This window comes from Callorhinus ursinus, unplaced genomic scaffold (genome assembly GCF_003265705.2).
Source record: "Callorhinus ursinus isolate GAN/ISIS: 27379988/994484 unplaced genomic scaffold, GSC_fseal_2.0 scaffold18, whole genome shotgun sequence".
NCBI classification, from domain to species: Eukaryota; Metazoa; Chordata; class Mammalia; order Carnivora; family Otariidae; genus Callorhinus; species Callorhinus ursinus.
Genome location: NW_027397080.1, coordinates 7,829,180 through 7,848,266, shown reverse-complemented (window position 1 = coordinate 7,848,266; position 19,087 = coordinate 7,829,180). Strand labels below are relative to the sequence as shown.

Genomic DNA, 19,087 nt, shown 5'->3' with positions numbered 1-19,087 from the left:
GCCTTCTGGGTGCGGTAGTCCTACGTGTGCACCGGCGGCCGGGCCGCGGAGCTTCCTTGTGATTGGATGCTATGGGACCCTCCTAAGACGGCGACTTCTCATTGGTCAGTCTGTGGCAGTTTGAATTTGGTGGCGGCCGTCGCACGTCCGGTTAGGCACGGAGCTGCTCCCTCCCCTCAGCTGGAGCGGCGAGGGTTTTCTCAACCCGTTTCGTGTCACGCAGGTACGTGCCTCGCGACTCCTTTATGCTCGGGTCTGCAAGGGCAGGGCCCCCCCATTAGTCCCGTGGGGCGCCCGTCCGCCCTCTCCCGCTCCTCCGCGGCCCCCTTAATCTCCCTCCCCAACCTCGGCCGCTGACCCCCCACTGGCTGCATCCCCCGCTCCCCTCAGCCTCCACCCAAGCGCCATGGCTCCGGCTAGGAAGGGCGGCAGTCGGGTGGCCAAGACCAACTCGGTTCGGAGCCGGAAGCTGGCTTCCTTTCTTCGGGACTTCGACCGTGAAGGTAGGGGGCGGAGCCCGGGGCGATCGCGGGGTGCCGGCGGATTGGGGTGCGGGCAGCACGGGTTCCAGGCCCCGTTCACCCGCCAGTGACCCGTGTTCTGTCGGCTTGGCCCTCTCGCAGTGCAAATACGATCCAAGCAAATTCAGTCGGACAGGCAGAACCTCCTCAAGGAGATGGATAACCTGTACAACATCGAGATCTTGCGGCTCCCCAAGGCGCTGCGCGAGATGAACTGGCTCGACTACTTTGGTAAGAGCTGCTCCTGTTTCCCCAGGCCTCGGCCTGGGGCGCCTCTGTGGTCACCTGAGTGAGGTCTTCAGGATCACTTTAAGGAAATCGCAGCCTTACCGCTTACCCCGCTCCTTATCTCACTTCCTTGCTTTACCTTTCTGCATAGTACTTAACGTCATCTACCCCTGCAGGTAGGCGAACGTCTTCTGTAAAGGAGCAGATAGCAAATACTTTAGGCTTTCTGGGCTAGAGGGTTCTCTATTGCAGCTACTCAACTCAAGCTGTTATATGTCCAGAACAGCTGTAATGAATGGGCAGGTATGTGTCCCAGTAAAATGTATTTATGGACACACTGAAAAGTGAATTTTGTGTGAATTTCATGTGTCACAAAACACACACTCTCTCTCTTTTAAATACTTTTGTCCAATCATTTAAAAACAAATAAGTGAATAACTTGGTTTGCTACCAGAGCTCAGATGGGAGGATAACCCCCAAGCAGTGCTTTCTGCATCTTATGGAAACTGTCAACTAAAAAATGAGCAAATCAAATTGTGAAGTGCAAGGACTCTATTCTTTCTGGCCGGAGAAAAATTGCAGCCTGTTCTCCACTCCCTTGTTAAATGTCCAAGGACATGCAAGAGGCTTTCATTTCTGCTGGGTTACCCTTTTCCTATTTTCCTTATTATTACCCATTTCATAGGCTCCTTCCTGAATAGAAATGCGCATTCTATTCAAATAGATATTTAATGATTCTTTGACTTGCCCTTTTATTTGCATGTTTCTACAAATATTCATTGAGCATGTCTCAGTCACAATGCTAGGGGCTGAAAATGCTTTGGGAAATAACACTGATGTTGCCTACCCTGAGGAGCTTATGAGTTAGTAGAGGAGGATCCTTTTAAAAGTGCACACGTGATTATATAGTCAAAATTATAAGTACCAGAAAAGGGAAAGAGTAGTGGTCAGTAGGTACATTTATATAGTGCTTCCTATGCCAGACAGGTATTATCCTGAGTGTATTGCATATGTTAACTAATTGTATGTTCATAACAAAGGTATTCATTGTTAACATTGTTCCTCTTTTGTAGATGATAAAATTAAGGCACAGAGAGGTTGGTTACTTTGCTCAAGGTCTCATAAGCTAGTTAGTAGCAGAGTGTATTTAAACCAGGCATTCTGGTTCAAAGTGTGAATTCTTAACCGTTCTACAGGACACTATGAGAGTTTCTGAAGGAGGCTTAACCGAACTTTATTCTACATCTACAACTTGCACAGACCTCTTCATTCAACACACATTGGCTACATACCTACCCCATGCCATATTTTTGCCCGAAACTGTCTTCAAGGAATTCAGTTCAAGGCAGGGTGGACACTTAAACAGCTCTGAGTAGTTGCTGGGTATGATGAGGGTGAGCAACTAGCTCAGCACTTCGGCGCAATCTGTTGTGATAGAAAAATAAAGACTTTTGGATTTGAACTGAGTTTTGAAAGATGAATTAGAAATTTGTCGGGTGCAGAGGAGCATTTCTGGTAGAGGAAATAATAAGTGCCAAGGCACAGAGTCATGAGAGATGGCGGCACATTTGGGAAATAAGGACTTGGGTGTGGTGGGACCTAGAATATGTGATAAGGCGGCCAGCCAGATGTGGAGAAAAATTAAACAAGGTTGTAAAGTTCCTTGAATGTTGAAGCCAGGGCTTAATCTGGTCCAGTTCTAGACAGATAACGGGTTATATCAGGGAAGATGGTTTATCATTAAGATCTGAGAGTAACTAAATAAAATGTTCTTTTTAAAGCCCTTGGAGGGAACAAACAGGCGCTGGAAGAGGCAGCAACAGTAAGTGATCTGTCCTAATTTGGAACTGTGGTTAGTTTTTGAGTTTAATCCTGTCACAAAGTCCAACCAGAGGGTGCTTACTATGGAAGCGGTTTCGCAGGGGACATATCCTGTTTTTGTCAACTGAAGATCTATGGTGGTCAAATGCTGAGTCCGTGAAGCCCAAATACTGTCAAGTTCTACAGAGGGAGGCAGTTCTGTTATTCTATTAAGAGCCGGCAGTTATAACCGGCTACAAGGCCGGTTCCTTGTAGCTCTCGGCCCTGACCTCTCAGGCAAAGCAGAAGCCTCAAGCCCAAGTCCCTCTAAGGCCCTGGGTCATTACATAATGGCCTGTTCTGCTAGGTGTCAGAGACCCCAAAAATCTACATTCTTCTATGCGTTATTAGAATCTCTTGGAATCTCAGGGTTTGAAGGGACCTGACTACCAAGGATTCATAGTAGCATGGAATAGCAGATCTCTACTGGCCTCAGAAGTTACAGGTGTTTCAGAGCCAGTTGTTCAATCAGGAAAAAGAGAATTTGGGGGTGAATATTGTAGGAGAGGAGTGGGGATCACTGAAAAATAAAATCAAGAGCTAGTAAAACATTCTTAGTTCTGGCTTTCTCTTTCTTTGTAATATGTTCCTGCCTCCACCCACCCAGATCTAATGTTTCAAAAGACTTACCTCTGAGGTCAATTATACTCATTAGCTCAAATACATCACCCTCTTTTTTAATTAATCAGACATATAGAACTACAAATCAGAGAGCTTCTAATGTAATATGAAATAGCCAGTATCATCATACCAAGCTGAGAGAATTGTAGCCTTAGCTAATATGATTTAGAACTCAGGAAAGGATTGATACTTTGGCACAAAAGTTCATAAAGATTAGGTATGTGGCGGTCTCCCAAGACCACTTCCAGGAAGACTCAACAGGGCTCAGCATATAGTCATACTCATGGCTATGATTTATTACAGTGAAAGGATACAAAACAAAATCAACAAAGGGAAAAGGTGCCTGAGCACCTGGGTTCAGAGGAAACCAGGTGCAAGCTCCCAAGAGTTCTCTCCCAGTGGAGTCACATGGGACACCTTACTTCAACATATGTGAAATGTTTTCTATCAGGAAAGCTTATTAGAGACTCAATGCCCAGGATTTTTATTGGGAGCTGGTCACATAGGCATCTTCTGCCTAGCATGTACCAAAATTCCAGACTTCCAAGAGGAAAGCAGGTATGCAGCATAAGCCATGTTGTTTGTACAAAGCTTAGGCCCAGAGAGCCACTCTAACCAGGGAATGGTGGGAACCCTAAAATCCAAGTTCTCCTGCAAGCCACCAGCCCATCCGTGCAAACAGGCCCTTCTATGGATATCCATCTTAGGCCTGTTAACTCTTCTGCACGAAGGTGATCAGTGGCCTGCCACCACCGATACCTTCATAACATGCCAGTTATTTCTAGAGATGGCACATAGTTGGCCACTGTCTATTCCATCAGCCATTTCAGACCTCGCTAATCTCCTAGAGCTCTGTTTCTTGCTAAGATTGGACAGCCTCAGGATGCTCTTCTGAGCACTCCATGGAGTCCCTACCAGTCTGGAGATGAAACCTGTCATCCCTAGTCTATAACAATTCTTCTGATATTTACATGTGCCCTGCAAGGAAAGGCATAGAATCATGCCTGCTTGTGGCTATTCTCATTCACATAGGTAGTCACCACTGGGAACACATTTAATTAGAATGGCAGCGACTAGAAGCCTTTTTGAAGGGCCCGTGGGTGCAACAGAAAACCTTATTGACTCTCTAGACTGGAAAAAAGTCTACTACAGCACCAATTGTAGATAATGTGAGTCATTAGCAACTTGTATTGTTTGCCGATGGGACATAATGAAGTGCAACCACTTTGGAAAATGATTTGGCCTAATAGGTGGAACAACCCTCCAGTGCGCCATCCCTATAGCCAAGAGAGAACTTGGGCACATGCATCAGACACATGTAGAAGATGTTTGGAGTAGCAAAAGACTGTTGACAGGAGATTGGAGAAATTCATTGTGATAGAGTCACACAGTGGGATGCTACATGGCATTGAAAAACAAATGAACTACAACAACAAATAGTGGTCAGAAGCGAAACCAAATAAAATATTATTTAAGCACATATATGTTTGTTTAAAAAAAATGCAACAAAACACACACACGCTTTCTTTTAAGCAAATGGAATGATAGTGGTCACCTCTGGAGGAAGACAAGGAAATAGAACAGGGAAGAATATGGAGCTAGAAGCAAGTAATCAGCAATGTTTTAGCTCTTGGGTTGTATTGTGCATTTATAGGAGTTCACTATATCATGTTATGACTAATACATAACAGTCTTTTGCATGTAATAAATAATGTTTTTGAAATTAATTGTTTTGAGTCTTAAACTATTCTCCATATTTGATGGAATATGCCTGGTGTTTTCTGACTGTGTTTGTCATAGGCCGACCTGGATATCACAGAAATAAACAGACTAACAGCAGAAGCTATTCAGACACCCTTGAAATCTGCCAAAAGTGAGTACTTTTTAGAACCCCTTGTTGAACTGGGAGAGTGGAGGCCAGGTGGTTGGCTGGCTGCTCAGAGGCCTCAGTGGTGGGGCCTCTTCCTTCTAATGCCTGGTCCTCGGTCTTGCAAATCCAAGAATGTGATTTTGGCCCACTGCATTGAGTTAATTGTATGCAGGACTAATAGTGCGCAAGCTCCCGGCCAATGTGGGAGCAAGAGTGAGAGTGGAAGGAGAGGGAAAGCTGTGTGGGAGCCATGACTGCCATCAGCTGCTCCAGTTAAAGAGGTTGGTGGGCCTGAGAGGCATTCCAGAACATGGTGGTAAGGCCCGCCGAGGCAGTCCCATGTGATCAGAAGGGTTGAGAGAGAATTGTGAAAGGGCCGGTATCCTCCAGGCGCCACCCCACGTTCCTGGATTCAGTGCCCTGCTGCGGAAAATCATCTCTCCCACATGCCCCACACGCTGAGAAATGCTGTCCTAGAGGGAACGTGTTTGGGAAGCCCGGTTGTAATTGGTGAGTGTGGAACCAGGACAGGATGCGCTCTGTTACAGACTTTATGTTACTGTCATTAAGCTTTCATAGCTCAGTGCGTCCACATCTTGCGAGGACAGGCCTGACCCAGGGCCTGGATTTTGGGGCTGCCCTGGTCAAACCAGGGCACTTTTCCACTGGGTTGGGCCAGAAGCACTGTCCAGTTCTTATTCCATCTTGCTTCCCATCCAAATGGCCTTGTAGCGTGAGGAGAGCGTGAGGATTTTGCTTTGCCGGTGTCATGTCCCAGTGCCACCTCCATGAGGCGATGACATGATTGGACTCAGGTGTTCCTGGAGCTCCTCCTAGTTACAGTCTTTTAGTTCACTTTGGTTTATCTCCACATTTAGGTAATACCGGTTTCTTTTCTGGATTCCACAAGTTTTGCTCAAGTGCTGGTGGAGGGGGTCTTCTGATTTCATCCCTGGGAACAGACACACCAGGACCCGAGTCAGCCAACAGTAAAAATTGTTTTTGTGCCCTCTTGACCACTGGGCTTTGATTACATTATAAGCTACTTCCAAAAAGAGAAAGGAAAAAAAAAAGATAAATATATTATTTAATGTGTCAGGAAGTAAAAAGCTAAAAATTTGTCTCGTCTGATCCCCCACCCCGCTCCATGATCAGATGCCTGAATTTTCTCTGTGGACTCCCTGCTCAAGATTGGCTGGCTAATGGTTGTACAGATTAGCAGTGAGACACTAACTTTCATCACTAAACAGCTGCGGTGCTTAGAAAGTTTTTTCCAATCTATGTAAATGATATTTTATTGTAATAAATAAACTTTTTTTTAAAGTATTTTATTTATTTGACAAAGAGAGACACAGTGAGAGAGGGAACACAAGCAAGGGGAGTGGGAGAGGGAGAAGCAGGCTTTGCATGGAGCAGGGAGCCCGATGCAGAGCTCCATCCCAGGACCCTGGGATCATGACCTGAGCTGAAGGCAGATGCTTAACGACTGAGTCACCCAGGCGCCCCTGTAATAAATAGTACTTCTTATAACATGTGTCCAGTACTGTCCAAAGGGCTTTATGTTCATTCATTCCACAGACACTTAAACACTTACAGGCACAATTCTAGGGGAAATGAAACAAGAGTAACAAAGATGCTATTCTTGTGGAGCACATCCCAGGTCTCATAATACCCCTATGAAGTGACTACTCCTTTTTATAGATGAGGAAACTGAAGCAGCACAGTGAAAGCCCCATGACCTGGGCAGTGCTAGGACTGGGCCTCACGCTCAAGTCTAGCAGAGTCCAGCGTCTTGCTCTCACCGGAATGCTGGGCATCACATGGGCTTCGTTAACCAGTCTGGTTAGTTTTCTCTGTCTAAACCCTCTTAAAAAAAAAAAAAAAACTCATCTTTTTTATATTCAAAGTCTATTTCTTGATTACAGCCTAAGATTGCATATGTTTTATTTCCTGTAAGAAATGTGAATGCATGAAAGTTTATTCCTATGAGAAAGATCACTTTGTTAAAACTGTTTCTTATAGCACGAAAGATAATGAAAGTGGATGAAATGATAGTGGAAGAAGAAGAAGAAAATAAGAACAAGAATCTTCAAACTGCAAGAGTAAGTAGGCACTCGGGTTTGGGGCTAGGAGCTGACAGGAGACAAGGAAACAAAAATACCTAACCTCCTCTTGCCCAACCCCACCCGCCAGAGTTCACTGTTTAGTAGAGAAGAACCCATTTAAATGGCTCATAACAAAAGCGATCAGAGAAGTGTGTATAAAGCACATAGAAGGCAGAAGAGGAAGCTATCAAATTTTACCTCCCTGCTTAGGGTACACCCAGGCCTTTAAAATGAGGGAGATTTCACTAGCTGAAGAAGAAAGGGAAGGGAAGCCCAGGAGGAGGTAGGAAAGTTCCTTCAAGTTCCATTTAAGGAACAGGGAGCTGTTGGGGATGACAGGGCTGTAAGCTGTGGGTGATCTGCGTATAGGAAGGCCCAACGATGAATGGCCTTGTGTGCCAGGCTCGGAAGTTTCCATTTCATCAGGTTAGTCATGGTGAGTCACAAATGGGAGAGGGGAAAAACCGGAGACAAGGAAACCAGTTGGGAGGCTGTTGTAATTCTTAAACTGAGGCCCAGATCCTATACACAGAGAAGGGATGGTTTTGACAAATGTGAGCAGGACCAGTGGAGGAAGGGAGGAAGCGGGGATGACTGATCCGTCTCTAGCTTAGGCTCGCCTCATCTGTGGAAGGCGGCCCACAGGAGGAAGAGCAGTGCTGGGTTCAGGTGAAGGCGAGCAGCCAGGGTGCCAATTACTTGACATGTCGAGGGATCTATCCTTTTCTGAAATTTCAGCCTGGAGCTCAGGAAGGAGTAGGAGATAGAGGCACACTGACACCCAGCGTGGGCGTCCATGAGGTTGTGCAGAGAGGGCGTGGAGGGGGAGGCTGAGGATGGGTACCTGGGGGGAAGCTGGAAGGAGGGGCTCATGCGCAGCCTGTGCAGGGACAGCCAGAGCAGCAGGGAAGATTGGGCACCCCGGGATGGCCTGAGTGACCTTCACAGCAGCATTTCATGGGGGAGCGGTGGGGGGTCCCGGCCAGGCTGCAGTCAGTTTAAAAGAGATTTACCTTTAATCTTGGCCAAAACCCTCTACTTTGAAGACCCAGGTGGTGGAAGTCCTTAATTGATCGGTCACATTCCGTATTACTTAAGCCACTTACTTCTGGGAGATAGAGCTCATGTTCATCAACCCCAGTTTCCGGAGTGGGTCCCCCTCCCCTCCTTTTCTTACTTACCCTTTACCCTCCCTCACTTTCCCCATTTTGGGGCTTTTTATAACCACAGTGTCATTTGATTGTGAATCCAGGTCAAAAAGTGTCCTCCATCCAAGAAGAGAACCCAGTCCGTACAAGGAAAAGGCAAAAGCAAAAGGTGACGGGTTTTCCAAACGTCCGTGTGTGTTTTGGTGTTATTGGAGAGCCCCATCCCTCATGGCAGAGACGGGGGTGAAAGGGTTCTTGTGGCTTGAACTTGAGTCTCCAAGCTGGACGGGCCTCTAGAAATGATCTGACCCAACACGTTCTCCAGTTCTGCCCACGTCCTCTATCCTCCCCGACTTTTTTTGTTTGTTTTAATGCCACCAGGGAGAGTGAAGACCAGAAACCTGTCATAAGTGCTGCAAATTTTGTTCATTTGCCTGACAGCCCACGTGCAGAGCTCCCCTGTGGCCAGTCACAAAGTGGCTTTCACCTACCTCCTATAGTTGTTTCTTCAAGTGTTCCTCTTGGTCCTAGTCAGTTAAGAATCACCATCGACTTGAACTAATTATGCTGGGCCCTGCTAAACCATTTGGGATGGGGCCCGGAGGCCACATCTCAAGAAGGTTAGAATGTAGTGGCTGGGATGTGTGTCTGTGAAGGAGACTCTCCCTGAGCGGTGGTGGGTGCCTCGAAAGAGGACAGGAACTCTGGCTGAGGGGCCTGCAGGGTGTTGAGAGGCTGTCTCCTTCCTCCTGTTCCGTTAGCCTGACTGAGAGGCCGGACTCTGGAGGCTGACTGCCTAGCTTCAGAGTTCTGGCCTCACCTTCATGGGCTGTGTGATCCTGGCCAAGTTGTTTGACTCATTATGCTCGAGTTTCTGCGGCTGTAAATGAGGATCACAGCCATGTGTCCCGGGTTGTTGGGAGGGCTGCACGAGTTAGTGTACATGAGGCTCTCGGAACGTAGCCACATGGTCAGTGCCCTCCATGTGGGACCTGTGCACCTAATGGCCTCTTCTCACCTGCAGGTCAAGCCATTATAACACTATCACCCCAGCTGTGGGCCGGCTGGAGTTGTCATTGGTGAAACCAACTCCAGGCCTGACCCCCAGGTTTGACTCGAGGTGAGTAATGGGGGCAGCGCCTGCATCTGGGTGGGAGCCCAGCAGTTCACCTCAGTCCATAAGAAGGGCATGTGGGAAAACACTCAACTCCTTGGCCCGGCAAGCCCTGTGGGAAGAGGGTAGCTGTCTGGGCTTCCTAGTGTCTGCCTCTCCCCTGAGTGCAGGTTCACCTGTTTTCAGCGACAAAATGAGTCTATTTGATGAGAGGAGAATATTCTGCCTCTGAGGACTAGGAGGCCTCTAGTGACTCTCGTTCTGCCTCTTCTGTTTCTGACCAACAAAAATATTTTTTCAAAATGGGTAGGTACTCTCCTATACCCTCGGTAAGAGTGAGAATGGGCACCACATCACACCAGGGAGACGAATGTGACCCAGGCTGGAAGCTAATGTCTTCCACCAGGCTGGTCAACTGGATAGGAAATGCTCTGGGGCCATAAAGAAGCAGTTCTGTATGTGCTGATGGAGCAGCGTCATGACCACGGGTGTCTCCAAGCACGCTGCACGACTGTGTCCTAAATGATCCCGTTTGTGTCTATATACAGAGAATGTTTCTGGAAGGCATAAGGAATTGAAAGTCGGGATCTCTGGGGTGAGGAGAGGGAGGAAGACTTCTTTTAATTCCCACTCTTGAACTCTTTTTTCACATGTGCATAAAGCAAAGGACATTTAGAGAAAAACAGGTAGCAGGATTTTAACTGTCTTGAGAAAGTTTATTTGGGAATTAATGTAATGATGTAATCTCTGAATCCTCCTTTTTTGACCCTGGAAAATTCCTCTTGCTGGAAGCACTTAGCCACTCTTGGAAGTGCATTAACCATAGTTTATTTCTAGCTCTGTGGATGGATGGATGACTGGTGTCCATGCAGAGCTTGGGACCTAAGATTTCCATGGATAAGAACTGACTTTGGCTAGATGCGTGTTTAATCATTACACGCTCCCTTCTCCAGCTGTGTGTAGTCATTATCGTTTAAAAAGACTTTTTGCCCTAAATTTAGAACTCGCCTTCTTAGAAATGCAGGATTTGAAAACTACAGCTTGAGGCCAGATGGGGGTTGGAAGAGCTCATGGCGCCTTGTGTCACTCACTCTGCCAAGCCATCTTGACAGAGATCTTCCCACTTCGCAGGGTCTTCAAGACCCCGGGCCTGCGTACTCCAGCAGCCAGAGAGCGGATCTACAACATCTCCGTGAATGGCAGCCCTCTTGCCGACAGCAGAGAGATTTTCCTCACAGTGCCAGTGGGCGGTGGAGAGGTGAGCATCTCACAGGGAGGCCAGCCCGCCACGCACAGCTCCCTGGGCATTTCTTTCCTTGGCCCATCACCCACTCCTCACCCCCACAGTCCTTTGGGTCACATGGATCCCGATGTGCACATTTCTGCGGGACTCCGAACCAGTTTTCTCACCCCGGCTGGAGGCCCGGGCTGGGATCCTTGCCTGGCTCCATGTTCCGTTTGTTCATCAGCTAACATTTGGCCACCTGCCTTATGGCAGGCCCCAGGTGTAGACGACATGATTCCTGCTCTTGAGAAGCCGTTCAGTAGTCGAGATAGGTTCACAGTCAAGTCTAGGGTCACAGGACACGTGCAGTAAGGGAGATACTAAAGGGAGCGCAGAGGAAGGCAGCATCACGGTGTGTGCTCTAGGAAGGGGAACATGAGCTGTGTCTCCCACTCTGGATAACTTGGAGGGGTTCTGACTTGGGCTGAGCCCAGTTGCCCTGAGCTGGGTAGAGCAAGTTGCGGACCTCGGGTCCTAGGAGGGAAGGAAGGTGTATCTCAGATATGTCTGCAGGGCATGTCTAAGCTAATGTCCGTGCCCTTAGTCCCCGGGTGGGCCAGCCACGGGCCAGTGACAACACTGATGTCATTACCTCCTAACTGCCTCGCCGCTCCCTGCTCCCCCTGCCCAAAAGTGCAGGATATCAAGGGGGCCCCTGGGGCACACTGAGGCACTGGGTGCAGGGTCCTGCCTCAAGGGACACGGCAACTGAACCCACTCTGCTCTCCACACAGAGCATGCGATTACTGGCTAGTGACTTGCAGAGGATGGACATCGCACAGCTGGACCCAGAGGCCTTGGGAAACATCAAGAAACTCTCCGTGAGTCTTGTAACCCTCCGCACAACGGGATACCTCCAACAGCTTGCTGTCCCTAGGATTGTCTTTTTGGCCTGGGCTTCATACTTAGCATTGTGCTGTCATCTTTCTCCCAAGGAATTTTTAGCAGCACTTCTGTCGCTGAACTGATGTTGCCTTTCAGTCTGTCCCGGGGCGCCTGCCGCAAAAGTTCCACAGCAGAATCAAAATTCTGCCTCGTTCGGGCAGTTGGTGCCATTATGCGAAGGCGTGATCGACTGCCAGGGAGGGAAGCTTCCTGGAGGGAGGGGCTTGTTCCGAGGAGTCCCACAGAATCAAAGAAAGCGCTGGACAGCCAGGCTCCTGGAGCCGTGGGACCTTCGGTGACAGGCGTTTACGGAGCCCCATTCTGGTGCGCTGGCTCCCGTAGCGCCTCTGTCTCTGAGGCCCCCCATGCGTGCACTTCTGTGACACTCCGTCATCCCTCCCTCTCCACAGAGAACCCCCTCCACGCCCCGGTGCGTTCTCCTTCAGTACTGGCTTCTTGCACGCGGCTTCCGGCAGCCACACTCCCAACCCTGACGTCGCTGCCCTAATGCCCAGCACTGACTGTCCAGCTTCTTGGCTCCCCTTCAATCCTCAGGAGGGGAACTGAGTTGGTTCAGCTTTGGTCAGATGGGCCCCCGTGGTCCAGTCAGTGCCGTCCCAGGTGGGGGATGGGAGCCCTCCGTGCAAACATGGCTGCCCCCGGCGCCCCCCCTCAGGGGGTCTGGGAAGGGTACATCCAGGGGAGCCAGCCCCGCGCCGAGGTCCCACACATACCCGGCCACCCAGATCTGGTGACGTTCATCCCCTTAGCTGCACCACCAGCCCTGCCGGCTCATCTGAGGTCTTATTTTACTCCTGTGTTCGGACGAGAAGTGGGGATTCGGGCCAGTTCATTCGTTTGGGGTACAGAGAACGGAGGGCTGAGCTCACTCAGACTTGCCGACCCCAAATCCAGTGTCACCCAAGGGGAGTCTCTAAGTGGCTACCAGGCAGGCATGGCCAGTGCTGTCTTCACTCGGTGACCCGCCTCTTCCCTTTGTAGAGCCGCCTCGCCCAGATCTGCAGCAGCATACGGACTCACAAATGAGGCTGCCGCGCCGAGAAGCCAAACCTGACTCGACGGACCCTCAGCGGGCACTTCCGGGCCTCTGAGGAGACCTCTTCCCTTCCGGCTGTTTGTTTGCGTGTGAAGTTCCAGGGCGGGGAGTGGTGTTCCTCTGGGAGAATTTGGGAAGTGGGGAGACACGCTGCTCCCCCATCGGTTAGATAAAGCTTTGTTGCTCACGCCTCCCAACCCCACTGCCTGCTGCATCCGTGCAGCCGAGATTTCCTGTCATTCTCCCGGCAGAATTCTCCTTCCTGCTCAGAGCTGCCGCCTTCTGCCTTGTGTAACCCGGCATCCTGTCTGTCCTCCAGTGGCGGTGGCGTGGGAGCACCTCACGTCCCCAGGAAGACTGCCCGCTCCCCCTCCTCAGAGAACTCTCTGCATCTGCCATTTCCGCTCCGTGTTGCTCGAGGCTGGGAGTTTTAGGCTCAGAGAAGTGAGAGCTCTCTGAGGGGAGAGGACGGGTCCAGAGAGCTGGGAGGAAGCATACACATGGGGACAGGACAGCAGAATGGGACGTGTCCCAGCAGTGGCCACAGCTGAGCCCATCTCAGCCCGGCGGCCCCCATCCCTGCTTTCCGCTGTGGTGGATACTAAATGGGGCTTCGGGATCTAACACCCGCTGTGCCCAGTAGTTTTTTCCAAGCTGATTGTGGAACCGCGGTTTGTATTTATCCCTTTACCGAAGACCAAAAACTGGTTTGGAGGCAGCTTCCATGTCTGGCACCTCTACCTCTCTAGTTGGTAGGAATTTGGGTAAGAGCATTCTAGGGCTTAGCTTAGTCTAGGGTTTTATGTGACCAGCTGCAGAGGAACTATCTCTAAGCTCTCCATGGTCCAGTGGTCCCTGCCAGGTCCACAGACTTTGCAGAGAACACTTCCCTCTTATGGGGTTCATTGGGGGGCAGGTGTGAATTGCCTGGTGGCCTCATTCCACGTGTTTGGCCTGTGCCCCGGGCATCAGCTAGTTACTCCATACCTCGGTCCCTGTGCCCCAGCCTGTACCTCTGCCCTGGCAAATCATGAGATGTGGTCCAAAAACATGGGAACTGGGAGTTCACTGTGTCCTCCTGTGTGGCTGTGTTCTACTCCGTGTCACTTTGCTCTGTGACCCGCCTAGCAATCCAGTCCTGTAGCTGTATTCCTTGTTTCAAGTTGTTTTATTCTCCCTTTCCTGAAACTTGTGCATATCGTGTTCCCGATTAATGGCATCTTTTAAGCTGTTGTAATTAGGGCTACTGAAAGGTACCCGTTTTCAATAAATTGTGGGTTTGTTTTTAAAGATTTATTTATTTGAGAGAGAGAGAGCATGAGGGGGGAGGGTCAGAGGGAGAAGCAGACTCCCCGCCGAGCAGGGAGCCCGATGCGGGACTCGATCCCGGGACTCCAGGATCATGACCTGAGCCGAAGGCAGTCGCCCAACCGAGCCACCCAGGCGCCCGGGTTGGTTCGTTTTTAATCGATATTCAGCCTGCCTGTCCTCTCCAAGCTGTGCTACCTGGACTAGAGGCCATCTGGGAGCTGAAGCTATCCCAGTGGGGGGGCTCCGAGCAGCTGCTTTCCTCAGAAGATATGGAAACCTTCCTGTAGGCAGAATCTCTCTCATATCTGAAGATGGAGCCCTCACCCCAACACGCAGGCCATAGGTAACCCACCCCAAGTAGGTTTACCCCAACACATTTGTTCATGAGCAAGAAATTGAAACATGGGAAGTCTCTAGGCTATCTATAGTTTACACGTAGAGTCAAGGCTTGTTGGCCTGCAACAAAGCAGGGGCACAGGTAATGCAGTTTTCATGCTTCTCGCTTCCCAGAGTTCCAGGGCTCTGGCAGATCTGCCTGCCTAAAATTCTTTCTGCACTGAAAACGATCCACATGGACCTAATGGCAGAAGATAAAAATGGCTCATCTAGCCCGGTCATCTGGCACTGACAGTGATGGATGGGGAAGGATCCTGTGGTCAGTGACAGCTTTGGAATAAAGGTCACTCGTTTTCAGTCACCAAACCTGAAGCTTACACCTTTTCCTTTATCATCTGGGGCGGTGTCAAGAAGAGCCTGGTATCAAGGAAACACTTAGGACCCAACCTGCTTGACCAAGAGCCATCCTCACCCTATTTCATTCCACTTGCACCACTGCCTAAATGAACCCAGGTGGAGGGAATGTGTAGTACGTAGCAGGTGCCGTACAGGTGCCAGTCATGTGATGAAGATAGAGCAGCCTTTCATTCCATATAAGGGGCGGACTTGGAGGGTAATGAATTCCCCACCCATCCCCCGATTTAAAGCATGGTCTGAACTAGCACAGGGTTGGGATGTTGCAAAGAAAATTTAAATCATACTGCCAGCCCACAAACCAAACAGGCTTACTTTCACTGGATTTTGTTTTTTCAAGTTAGTTACAATTTAAAAATTGCGAGATTTCACAAAAATGCTAGCCTCCAAAAAATAAGATCTGATAGCAGCCAGCTGGAGCCGAGAGCAGCTTTCCTTAGAGAATCCTCTCCCCATTCAAAACAACCCCTGGTAGATCACTTCCCTTTGTTACATGCCTCGCCCCGGTAGGCAGTTTACTTTGTACCCTCTGCTGTGTGGATGAAGGGAATAAAAGCAGAGTTGCTCTGGGTTGGAGGGAGCATGGGGCTCCGAGTCCTCCCCTTTACCAGGGCACCTGAGGCAGCCGCCAAGAGTCCTAGAGTTTCAATAAACACCAGGTTCATTCTTGGCCCTGCAGGCTTCCTGATCTTTCCAGAAGCCCTACTTGGGGCTTCCTGTTGAAAGAATTCCAAACGTATGGCCTTACAAAGAGTTAAATTATTCGTATGAAGAGCTAGTTCTTGGGATGTGAATGGTAGGACCTCACCTAAGCGTCGCTCGTTCACGGCGTCAGACACACTTTGTAGCTCAAAGGAACTGCGATCCCCATTGCCACCGATGAGTTTGCATGTGATGGAAAACTGTCTCCGTGCCCACATGTGCACAAGCTCTGGGAAGTGTTTTCCTTTCTAATTTCACACATTGACAGCTGTTGACCCACACCTAAAATACAACATGATACATATGTGCTGAAGGTTTTACTAGTAGATCATTCCTGAGGCTTCAGAAATGGGAGGCGTTGGAGACACTAGGAGAGAGTGTGGTCAGAACTGGGGTCCACGTTGGGCTCTGCACTCCATGGGAGTCTGGAATCCAATTTGCTTTGGCTCAGGTGCCTGCCTCCTCCGTCACAGGATGAGGCATTACCCCAGCCCCCCCTCCCCCGCCTGCATCACCTCCCCAGTTAAACAGTGCCCACCCCCCACCCCCCCATCCCCGCTGTAAGCTGTAATCTGCACTTGCCTTCTACACTCTGCCATCGTCTTTCCCTTAGTTGATCTTAGGGTCTATGAAGTTGGCATCTTCCGATCCTCAGATGATGCAGATGGTGGAGCCCAGAACACACCCTTGGCACCAAGATACTGGGAAGAGCCCAGCTCCCCATCTGCAAACTTTCAGGGCCGTGTGCCACAATGTGCTAAGAGCCATCAGGGTGGAGGCAGGGGACACTCTCCAAGACTACACGCCTTCAAATCAGACCTCTCTCTTCACCATGCCCCAGCGGACTGTCGAGGATGAGTGCAGCGGGCAAGGGAGGAGAAGGGGCAAGACGCAGCCTATCTGGGAGGAGGTGTAAGGTGCTTGCAGCAGGGAAACATCTCGTTTTGGTTTTCTAGTTCTTCTCTTCAACTTCCACGAGCAGTCTTAGTCCACACATATTGCCTGGAGCGAGGCTTGAGAGAACCATAATCTGCCCACAAGATGCTGGTAGGCATCAGGGAGAACCCTGAGGAGACTAGCTGGGTTCTTTCAAGATACTGGCAGAAGCCTGAGTCTAGATGGCGAAGGGCACCAAGAGATTTAAAGAGAGGGCTCCATACAGTGAGGAGTTTTGCTTGAGTCCTGAGCGGTGTGAAGGGGACGATGCGAGGGAGGAGCTGAGCCCAGAACGTAGTCATGCTGAGTAAGGGCAGTGACGGCACTACACGGCTTCCCCCCGCCCCCGGGCCCTCCTGCATCTCCCCAGGACTCCCACAACACCTAGGATTTATCCCTCTGGCTGTGCCTTTCGTGCTTTTTACTTAACTGACCCCCATTAGGCCGTGAGCTCTTAACTTCTTAAGTGGCTGCTACAGGGTAGGAGCTGGGTTCACCGAATGACCAAATAGGGGGTCACACCACGTCAGCAGCCCTGCTGCCCGGAGGTGTTCATTTCAACCCCCCACCATATACTGTATGTCTACCCGTGCACCTTGCTACACCTTGCTTGCTAATCCTAACATTTAGTGAACACTTACTGTGTGCAGTGTGAAGGGTCGGTGGGGGTCCCCCATTCCTCGGCTCCATGCCTCCACTCAGGCAGACCTCCACAGAGCAACACTGCCGACAGCCCCAACCTGCTCGCTCACTCCGCCCCGCCTGGGAAAGAAGCGACTTCCTGAACGGAACAACCTGCTTGAATTGGCGCCACCTGGCTTGTCCCGCAGGTCCGCCTGCTCGCAAGCGGGGTGCGCGCCGGTCTGCTCCCCACCCTGCAGGACGCTCCGGCAAAGCTGCCCGGGGCAGACGAGGCTTGCAGCTTCCTGGCTCAGCCTGGGACTGGGTGGGTCTAATTCAGAGAAAGGCACTTTGTCCCAATACAGCACAACTCATTTATCGAAGACGTACATTTTATCCATGTTAACGTCTCTGAAATCGGGATGCATCTTCCAACCAGATGGCGTGACACAGCTGAATTGGCTGTGATGTTTTCTTAGTGGTACATCTCACACTCAACGGCATCTTCGATTCGAAGAAACGTGGTAAGCAGCACTCTCCAGTCAGCCTTATCAAGGAGCCGGTATCTTGTGCTCCGTCTGTCCCGGTGAACGGTGCTCAACTGGTTCCGAGCACAGGAACGGAGGAAAGGGCTGTTCTTTATTGCCACCCCGCCGCCCCAGCCCCAGCCCCACACACTCCCCCTGGCCTAAGCAAATAAATACGACACCTTCTCCAAGCTGTGAACACGAACAGCCCGGTCTAGGGAGAGCAGAAGCACTAGGAAGCCGGAAAGGGCAAGGGCTCACGTGGTGCGCGTGTGCATATGCGTGCACACGTGTGAGCACTCAGGCGGCGCTCCAGCATTCAGCCCACACCCCCACTCCGCCCTGATCACTGTCTTATCCCACCTTCCTCCCTTTGCCGCTCGCCCCAAAAGGTTCCCACACTCCACTCCTCGATCCTCTCACGTGGCTTCTGCCCCCCACGATTAAGGCCACTGTTAGGGGCTGAATTATGTCCCCCTCGAAATTCACAGGTGGAAGTCCTAACCCCGGTACCTCAGAAAGTGACTATTCGGACACAGGGTCTTTACAGGGGTTGTCAAGTTCCAGGGAGGTCATTCGGGTGGGCCAGTCTGGTTCGACTGGTGTGCTTCTGAAAGGGGAAATGTGGACACGGAAGGCGGGGTGAAGACGCCGTCTGAGAGCCCAGCAGAGAGGCCTAAGTCCTCGGGAAGAGCCAACCCTGCCAACACCCTGCTCTCTGACTCCTAGCCCCGGGGGCCTATGGGACTGAGCGGAGCTGGGCGGTGCAAGCTGCCGGCCGGCCGTTCCATGAGGCAGCCCTGGGAACAGCACGGCGTGGGATAAGAGCCCCTGACAGCCGCCCCCACCCCCTCTGCTCACATGGCTTCCCCGCATTTCACAGCCCCACTCACTGCCCCTTCGCCTCCATGGCTGACTGCTTCCTGGCTTCCCTCCGTTGCTCCCCTCAGGCTCTGTCTCCTGCTCTTCTTCACCTGCTGTCTCCCAGTGGCAGACTGCCCCAGCGCTCCCTCTGCGCCACCCGCCCCCCCGACCCGGGCTGGCCCAAGGAGACCTCCTTCTCACTTGGCTTCACCCCCCCACCCGCACCCCCACGCCCAGGAGCTACAGCCCTCAGAGCTCCGCCTCTAGCCGGCGTCTGTGCCAAGTTCCAGGCCCAGCACCCACCCATCTCCCAGACATCTCCACCTGCACGCCTCAAACACATCTAGAACCAAGCGTGTCATTTTCCGCCTTCCTCCCCATAATGCCTACCCACCCTGCTCCCCTCCCCATGTGCTGTCTATCTCAGAAAATGGCACCACCACCTGAGTGTTGCCTCCCTTGGGTTACTACTCCCGAGATCAGGTGAGCTCCTTCTCTCCGCTCCAGGGCCACCCTCCCTAGACTGGGAGATCTTTCATGGCAAGGGCTGTTCAATTCATGTCTACACAGAGAGACCTCAGACACACACTCTGGAGACACCACACGGCGAGTGGGGGATGGTGGAAACCTCCCACATAAGATCTTAATGGGTAAGCAATTGTCACTGAAAGAGGTACCCTAT

The 19,087-nt window shown here is 50.8% G+C and overlaps 1 protein-coding gene across 1 annotated transcript; it reads left to right on the top strand.

Annotated features, from left to right (window-relative positions):
• Positions 1-118: 118 nt before the first annotated feature.
• Positions 119-13,984, top strand: CDCA8 (cell division cycle associated 8). The gene is made up of 11 exons (XM_025857117.2): positions 119-223; positions 391-503; positions 624-752; positions 2,531-2,571; positions 5,031-5,103; positions 7,123-7,202; positions 8,458-8,522; positions 9,378-9,473; positions 10,599-10,725; positions 11,487-11,573; positions 12,640-13,984. Exons 2-11 carry the CDS (start codon positions 407-409, stop codon positions 12,682-12,684), a joined length of 840 nt encoding a protein of 279 aa, XP_025712902.1. The 5' UTR covers positions 119-223; positions 391-406; the 3' UTR covers positions 12,685-13,984.
• Positions 13,985-19,087: the final 5,103 nt, after the last annotated feature.

Excerpts from the sequence above, each read along its gene's own strand:
- CDCA8 (XM_025857117.2), top strand. The coding sequence starts at position 407 with ATGGCTCCGGCTAGGAAGGGCGGCAGTCGGGTGGCCAAGACCAACTCG. Across the intron at positions 8,523-9,377 it reads GGAAAAGGCAAAAGCAAAAG|GTCAAGCCATTATAACACTA; the intron begins GTGACGGGTTTT and ends TCTCACCTGCAG. Across the intron at positions 10,726-11,486 it reads TGCCAGTGGGCGGTGGAGAG|AGCATGCGATTACTGGCTAG; the intron begins GTGAGCATCTCA and ends CTCTCCACACAG.